Here is a 7,500-nt window from a genome sequence, read left to right as displayed (position 1 = left end):
CTGCTGCTGCTGCTGCTGCAGTTGCTGCTGCTGCTGATGTTGCTGCAGTTGCTGTTACTGCTGCTGTTGAGGTTGCGTGTGTACTTAGTACTCCGGGAAGGAGGGGAGCGCTGCAACTGGTTGCATCTGCTGCTGCTGCTCCTGCTGCTGCTGCTGCTACAGCTGCAGCACGTGTGCACCTTGTCTGCTTCTGTTGTTGCTGCTAGTGCTGTAAATAATATTTGTTTTAATTTTTCTTTAAATTTTCGTTGAGGGGCCCCCACCTATTATTACTTCGTGCAGCGCATGCAGCCCCATGCTGCGCACAGTCGCGGCTACTTGCAGGTGCATGCCTGAAGCCGCAGCACAGCAGCAGCAGCAGCAGCAGTAACAGCAGCAGCAGCCGCAGCAGCATCAGTAGCAGCAGTAGCAGTAGCAGCAAAGCAAACAGCAGCAGACAGCAAAAGCTCCCCTCTAGCAGCAACAGAAGACAACCCTGCAGCAGCAGCCGTAAACCCCAGCAACAAGAGAGCACCAACAACAGCAACAGAAGCAGCAGCAGCAGCAGCAGCAGCAGTTATGGCTCTCTCTTACCTGACGGCTTCCCCGGGTAAAACATCAAAGTCCTCGTGTTCAGCAGTGCAGCCTGCAGCAGCAGCAATAGCAGCAATAGCAGCAGGAATAGCAGCAGCAGCAGCAGCAGCAGCAGCAAAAGCAGCAGCAGGATTAACACATAAAATCAGGCGTTCTCCAAGCAGTGGAATTTCCGTCTTCAGCAACAGCAGCAGCAGCAACAACAGAAACAACAACAACAGCTGGTGCAGCAGCACTAACAACGGCAGAAGCAGCAGCAGCAGAAGCAACAGCAGCAGCAGCAACAACAACAGCAGCATCCACAGCAGCAGCACGAGCATACGAGGAACTTATGGCCTTCATCAAGTTGATTGTAGGGCAAGAAGATATAATCAGGTTGCTTTACAGTTGCTGCTGCTGTTTCTACTCCCTGCAGCAGCATTCTGCGTCTAGCTATGGGGGCCCCTCCGTACAGCTTTTGCTGACGTTCTAGCTGCCGCTGCTGCTGCTGCAGCGCATGCAGCAAGAAGTTCCCGCTGCTGTCGTAGAGGCGGTTGTATGCGTTGCGGCTGCTGCTGTGCTGCTGTGCTGCTGCTGCTTCTGCTGCTGCTGCTGCTGCTACTGCTGCTGCTGGGTCCCCATACACCCCAAACAACGCCATAGCCGACACCTTAAGCATCGTCATTGCTTCGAGCTTGAGGTCCTTTCTCCTGCATGCAGCTTGCAGCAGCTCTTGCCAGATACCCCCTTGCTGCTGCCACTGCCGCTTCTGCTGCTGCTGCTGCTGCTGCTGCTGCTGCTGGGGAGGGAAGCTACACTCGTACACGCAGTCTAGCACCACCAGCGAGAAGAGTAGATTTGTGAGGCCTGAGGAGACAGAGAGACACACATACTGGCCTTTGCTGCTGCTGCTGCTGTTGCTGCTGCCTCAGCAGAAAGAAGCAACACCAGCATCAGCAGCAGCAGCAACAACAGCAGCAGCAGCAGCAAAGGGACTTGCCCTGAGTGGTCAGCTCGGGCAGCTGCGCAGACACCCAAGAAGTCGTCGCCATGCGCCTGCAAAGACAAACAAAAACAAACAGAAAAACACTAACCGCAGCAGCTTCTGCTGCTGCTGCTGCAGCAGCAGATGCTCCTGCTGCAGCAGCAGCTCCCTGCGACGCTGCTGATGTTCTCGCCGCCGCAGTATTCTTTCTGCTGAAGGCACCGCTGCAGTTGATATTCCTGCTGCTGCTGCAGCTGTTGCCGCTACTGCTACCGCTGTTGCTGCTGCTGCTGTTGCTGCTGCTGCTGCTGCTGCTGCTGCAGTACCTGATCATCTCTGGGTGTCTGAAGCCGAAGCTGCCCATTGCGTGGATTATGTTTGTTGTCGCCTGAGCTGCAGTGTACATACACCGCACTGCTGAACCCCTGTGAGGGTCAAGCTTTTAGAGATAGGGTTTAGGGTTTAGGGTCTGGAGCTAGGGTCTGCGGTTTTATGCTAGGGTTCAGGGTTTGAGAGAGGGGTTTAGGGCTTGCGGCAAGGGTTTAGAGTGTAGCCTAGTGTTTAGGGTTTAGGCTAGGGTTTAGAGTTTAGGTTTATGCTAGGGTTTAGGCTTTAGGGTTTAGGGTTTAAACTATGGTCTAGGGTTTAGGGTTTAGGGTTTAGAGAAGAATTCTTCTGATTATCTGACCCCCCATCTGGTGAAGAGGCCGCTGCCTCAGCACCTCCCAAAATGCATGCAGCAGCCTGTCGTCCTTATAGCGCATATCTGCAGCAGCAGCAGCAGCAGCAAGATTGTCACGCCATGTCCGTTGTGCGCGAAAGCACCAGCAGCAGCAGCAGCAGCAACAGCAGCGGCAGCAGCAACAGCAGCAACTGCATGTATTGCAGCAGCACCAACCCGTGCCACTAACACAAGAGCAGAGGCTCAGCAAACATCACACCCAACGCCATCAGCAGCAGCAGCATGAGCAGCAGCAGCAGCAGCATCATGATCAGCAGCAGCAGCAGCAGCAGCAGCAGCTTACATGCAAATCCATTGAGCGTCATGCTTAAGTGCTGCCAGCTGAAGTCGGCTGCTGTCTCAATCATCCGTGGGATTAACTGAGCCACATAGACTGCGTGCCTGCAAACAAAGGACACAAACAGCTGCTGCTGCTGCTGCTGTTGCTGCTTCTGCTGCTATTGCTGCTGCTGCTCTTGCTGCTGCTGCTGCTGCTGCTTCTGCTGCTGCAGCTATTGCTGCTGCTGTTGTTGCCTCTGCTACTGCTGCCTCTGCTGCTGCTGCTGCTGCTGCTCTGGCTTACCCCTGAAGCCTGGCCTTTGCGAATGCGTTGACGGCGTTGCTGAGAGACTGCGGATCTAGATGCTGCTGCTGCTGCACCAGCAGCAGCACTGCTCTATGGAAGAAGGCGTAAATGCTGCTGCTGCTGCGACGATCCCCAGGTGTCATCTCCACCCCACGCATGCGGAAGCTGCCTGTACACTCCACGACGCTGCTGAGGCGAGCCTTGCTGCGCTGCCAGTGCTGCAGCTCGTCAACATCTCCTGCTGCAGCTGCACCTGGTGTTGTTGCTGCTGCTGCTGCACCAGAAGCAGCTTGGCTCTTGAGCAGCTGCTGCTGCTGGCGCAACGCTGCGGGCACCAGCTGGTCAGCAGCAGCAGCAGCAGCAGCAGCAGCAACAGCAGCAGCCCCTGCTGCTTCAGCAGCAACATCCCGCAAAGACACAAGACCCATATGCGCCAAGCGAGAGAATGAGTTAAGAGCGTTTACAACATTTCTTAAGTCTTGCGGCTGCACTGGTGGGAGGCTGGGGGCCCCCCCAAGGGGCCCCCCAGGGGGCCCCCCAGGGGCCCCCGCGAAAGGCAGAGAGGGTACAGACGACACTCGGGGGCCCCCAGGGGCCCCTAATCCATCTGCACCTGAGAAAATCTCATCTCCACCTGCTGCCTCCTGCTGCTGTTGTCGTTGCTGCTGCTGCTGCTGCTGCAGTTGCTGCAGTTGCTGCTGAATAGAGGCGTCGTATGCTTCTTGTGCTGCTAAGATATGGTCGTGCAGCAGGTCTCTAAGGCGTGCACGAGATGTATTGCTGCTAGCAGCAGCAGCAGCTGCTGCTGGGTCTTGCGGCAGCGCGGAAGACAGCCGGGATACGATGCTGCACCAGAGCTGCGGCAGTGCATGTATATCTATCTGCTGCTGCTGTTGCTGCTGCTGCTGCTGCTGCTTCTGCTGCGGGTGCTGGTACTGAGCGTGTTTGTGCTGCTTTTGCTGCTTGTGCTGCTGCTGCTGCTGCAGCGCATGCGCATTAAGCTGCAGCAAGCGGGTAATAACATTTAATTGAAGAGTAAGTAAAGGAAACGAGAAGAAAGGCAGCAAATGAGGGGTTTGCTGCAGCAAAGCATTCGTCAGTGCAGCAGAAGTGCGGCCCAAAGCCAAGCAATTCAACGCCTGAACAAATAAATAAATAAATAAATAAATAAATAAATAAATAAAAGTATAAATAAAAAGTTAACAAACAAACAAATAACAAAGGCAATTAAATAAAAATTAACAAAACAGACCCCAGAGACAAACGAATGAAAAGCAAACAAAGACAATACAACAGTAACGGCAGCAGCAGCAACAGCAGCAGCAGCGTGGTCAGTAGCAGCAGCAACAGCAACAGCAGCAGCAGCGTGGTCAGTAGCAGCAACAGCAGCAGCAGCGACATACAAGGGAGACAGTTTGGGGCGCATTGAATTCTTTTGCTCTGGAGATCAGCAGCTGCTGCAGCAGGTCGCTTAAGCGCCTAACAGCAGCAGACCTTGGTTCTGACGGAGGCAGAGCAGCAGCAAAATATACTAAGCTGCTGCTGAGTAGAGACACCCCAACGGCATGCAGAGCGCACCGGGAGCGCCAATCGCTATCTGCTGCTGCTGTTGCTGCTGCTGCTGCTGATGATGCTGCCGCTGCTTCTGCTGCACTGGCTAATGCACCACCTTCTGCTGCTGCTGCTGCTGCAGCAGCAGCAGGAGCGGCAGCAGCAGACGCGTCAGGCAGCAAACGGAGCTCAGCATCGCCGTTTGCTGCAGCAGCAGGTGCAGCCCCACCTGCATGCACGCCGCAGTGTGCTGCTGTTGCTGTTGTTGCTGTTGCTGCTGCTGCTGCTGTTGCTGCTTGGTCGCACACCACAGGCTGCTGCCAAGGAATATAAGGCGCAAGCACTGCGTAGTCAGTCTCAGCAAAGCAGTCAGGCAGCCGCTGCTGCTGTTGCTGCTGCTGCTGCTGCTGCTGCTGCTGCTGCTGCTGCAGGTAATGTAGCTGCATGCACGTCTGTGCTGCTAGGGTTAGAGAGGCGTCTAAGTGCTGCAGCGCCCTCAAAGCCAGAGGTAAGCAGACAAACTGCAGCTGCTGCAGATACCGCAGCAGCATTACTGTCTGCAGCACGGAGAGGGCCTCAACCCCCTGCTGCCGCTGCTGCTGCTGCGTAACAGGCAGCAGCTGCTGCAGCCGCTCCTCGGGCTGCTGCTGCAGCAAAGCCTGGGTAGCAGCAAGCAGCACTTGAGGGTCCCTCCGCCCCACAGCAGCAAACAGCCGCAGCACTTCAAGAAGCTCCCGTGGCTGCATGCGCCCGCTGAGCCTGACGATATCATCTGCTGTTCGCTGCAGCTCCTGCTGCAGCTGTTGTTGCTGCTGCTGCTGCTGCGCCTGGGCAGCAGCTCCTGCAGTAGCAGCAGCAGGAGCGTCTCCTTCGTGACCCCAAGTGGCTGCAGCATCTGCTGCTTCGCACGGGGCCCCTGTGGGGCCCCACACGTCTTCTGCTGCGTCTGCTACCTCATCAGACACCCCGCCACTTGATAGAGGTCCTACAATAGACTGAGCTCTTGCATCTCCACTCCGTGCACCTTGCTGCTGCTGCTGCTGCTGCAGTTGCAGCTGCTGCTGAACAAGTCGCTGCAGACGCTGCAGCACCTGCAGCCGCGGAGAAGGGGGGGGACCCTGAAGCCGTAGCCTCGGGGGTGTCACAGGGACTGCAGCAGCAGCTGCAGCAGCAGCACCTGCAGCAGCAGCACCTGCAGCAGCAGTATCTGCTGCTGAAGTGAAACGACGAAAAAACGAACGCCCATAAGTTACCTTGCTGCTGCTGCTGGTGGTGCTTCTATTGCTGCTGTTGCTGTTGCTGTTGCTGCAGCAGCAGCAGCTGCAGCAGCGGCTGCTGCTGGATACAACGTGAACAAATGAAGACTTCCAGCGAAGACAGGGGGCCCCCCCGCTGCTGAGAGAGAGGGCCCTTAGGAGGGGCCCCACTGGCCTGTGATGGGGGCCCCTATACAAGGGGGCCCCCATAGAGCAGCAAGAAACTTCACCCCTGAGCAGACGTAGGCGGCTCATCTGCTGCTGCGCATGCATGCTGCAGCAGCTGCTGCAGCTGCTGCAGCTGCTGCAACAGCAGCGGCAACGACTTCAATGTCTGTATCCTACGTGGGTGCTGCTGCGGCACTGCTCTTGAGCCTGCAGCAGCTACAGCAGCAGCAGCAGCTACAGCACCTGCAGCACCTGCAGCACCTGCAGCAGCTAGGGCTTTGTTGCTGCGGCTGCTAAGAAGGCAGAAGACGGCCCCTGCAGCAAAGGAGCAGCAAGCCTGATCGTTGTAGGGGCCCCTACTGTACAGCTGGGGGCCCCCCACCGCATCAGCAGAAAGGCTGCTGCATAAAACACTAAGAGAAAAATTACTTCTAGTTTAGTTTAAACAGAAGGCAAGGCTGGCTGGAGGGGGGCCCACAGGGGCCCCTCTGATGAGGCCCTCAGGGGCCCCCCACCTTAGGCTTCGGAGCAGCAGCAGCAGCAGCAGCAGCAGCAGCCTGTCTGTAGGCGCTGCTGCAGCAGCTGCTGCTACCACAAAAGGTGCTCCTATTGCAATATTGTTTCAGCCTCTAATTTAACTAAATAAAACAAATTCAATTTCTCTCTGCTGCTGCAGCGTTGAGGTAGCAGCAGCAGCCAGCTACCCTCAGCTGCTGCAGGGGGGCCCCCTTTGCTGCTGTGTCTTTCTGTACGACTGCCGCTGCAGGGCCCCCAAAGCAGCAGAAACAGCAGCAACTTAGACAGGAGAAAGGGGCCCTAGCTGCCAGTTCAGCGATGCCCAGACATATTCGCCCACTCTTGCTGCTGCTGCTGCTGCTGCACACACCAGCCAGCATCTACGGCAGCAGCAGCCGCAACAGCAACAGCAGCAGCAGCAGCAGCACTGACGTATCTCTGTCTCTTGTGAAGGCCTCAACAAGGCTCGAGGGCAAGGGCTTCCACCGCGTCTTCGAGTCTCGCATTTTGCTGCAGCAGCAGCCTAATGCAAGAACAGCAGCATCAGCAGCAGCAGGAGAGAAGGATGCAGCTGAGGAGTGTCTTCTTTCGCTTGAGTATCGTCTGCCGCAGCAGCTCTTCGCTGACCCCGATCAAACATACGAGTTGGGGGCCCCAGACAGGCACGGCAGGGTAATAAGTACGGGGGCCCCCGGGGGCCCCCTTCTGCTTCAAGCCACCACTATATTCAAACCCTCTTGCCAAGGGGGCCCCCGGGGGGCCCCCCAAGGGGGCTCCTGCATGCAGGGCCCCGTGATGGTTGATGTAGAGCTCCCTAGCTACTCCCCGAGGCTGGGGCCCCCTCCTGTTGTACGGCAGGAGGTGCACATACACCCGAAAATGCTAGAAGGGGGGGCCCCCGGAAGCACTCACGAAGTGATGGTGCAGCTGCCTGTACACCTGAGGTATGGGGCCCCCTGCAGCGGCAGCAGCTGCAACGGCCTGCTGCGGGAAGCTGCTGCAGCTCCGCTAGTGGGGCTGTCTTGTAGGGGGAGGGAGAAGCAGCAGCAAACTGCGACTGCCGCCCCAGCAGCAGCAGCAGCAGCAGCAAGAGGAGCAGCAGCAGAAGCAGCAGCAGTGGAGTTCTTTGTCCCTGTAGGCCAGACAGCACATTGGGGGCTGAGCG

At 57.0% G+C, this 7,500-nt stretch overlaps 2 protein-coding genes across 2 annotated transcripts in view; one reads left to right on the top strand and one right to left on the bottom strand.

Annotated features, from left to right (window-relative positions):
• Positions 1 to 556: 556 nt before the first annotated feature.
• Positions 557 to 5,906, bottom strand: EAH_00048680 (hypothetical protein, conserved; the record flags this gene model as incomplete). The annotated part of the gene is made up of 7 exons (XM_013391388.1): positions 557 to 625; positions 896 to 1,419; positions 1,760 to 1,930; positions 2,226 to 2,303; positions 2,563 to 2,660; positions 2,842 to 3,983; positions 4,248 to 5,906. The coding sequence occupies 7 exons, from the start codon at positions 5,904 to 5,906 to the stop codon at positions 557 to 559; spliced, it is 3,741 nt and encodes a 1,246-aa protein (XP_013246842.1).
• Positions 5,907 to 6,653: 747 nt separating this feature from the next.
• The window catches only part of EAH_00048670 (hypothetical protein, conserved), a gene marked incomplete at both ends in the record, with an annotated part of 912 nt that continues 65 nt past the window's right edge, over positions 6,654 to 7,500 (top strand). Inside the window, one exon of the mRNA XM_013391387.1 lies at positions 6,654 to 7,500. This exon is cut by the window's right edge and continues 65 nt beyond it. Within this exon, the coding sequence (XP_013246841.1) occupies positions 6,654 to 7,500 (847 nt within the window).

Source organism: Eimeria acervulina, genomic scaffold (genome assembly GCF_000499425.1).
Source record: "Eimeria acervulina Houghton genomic scaffold, Eah_scaff773, whole genome shotgun sequence".
NCBI lineage: Eukaryota > Apicomplexa > Conoidasida > Eucoccidiorida > Eimeriidae > Eimeria > Eimeria acervulina.
Note: the sequence above shows the minus strand (reverse complement) of the source record. Positions and strands in the feature narration are given on the sequence as shown.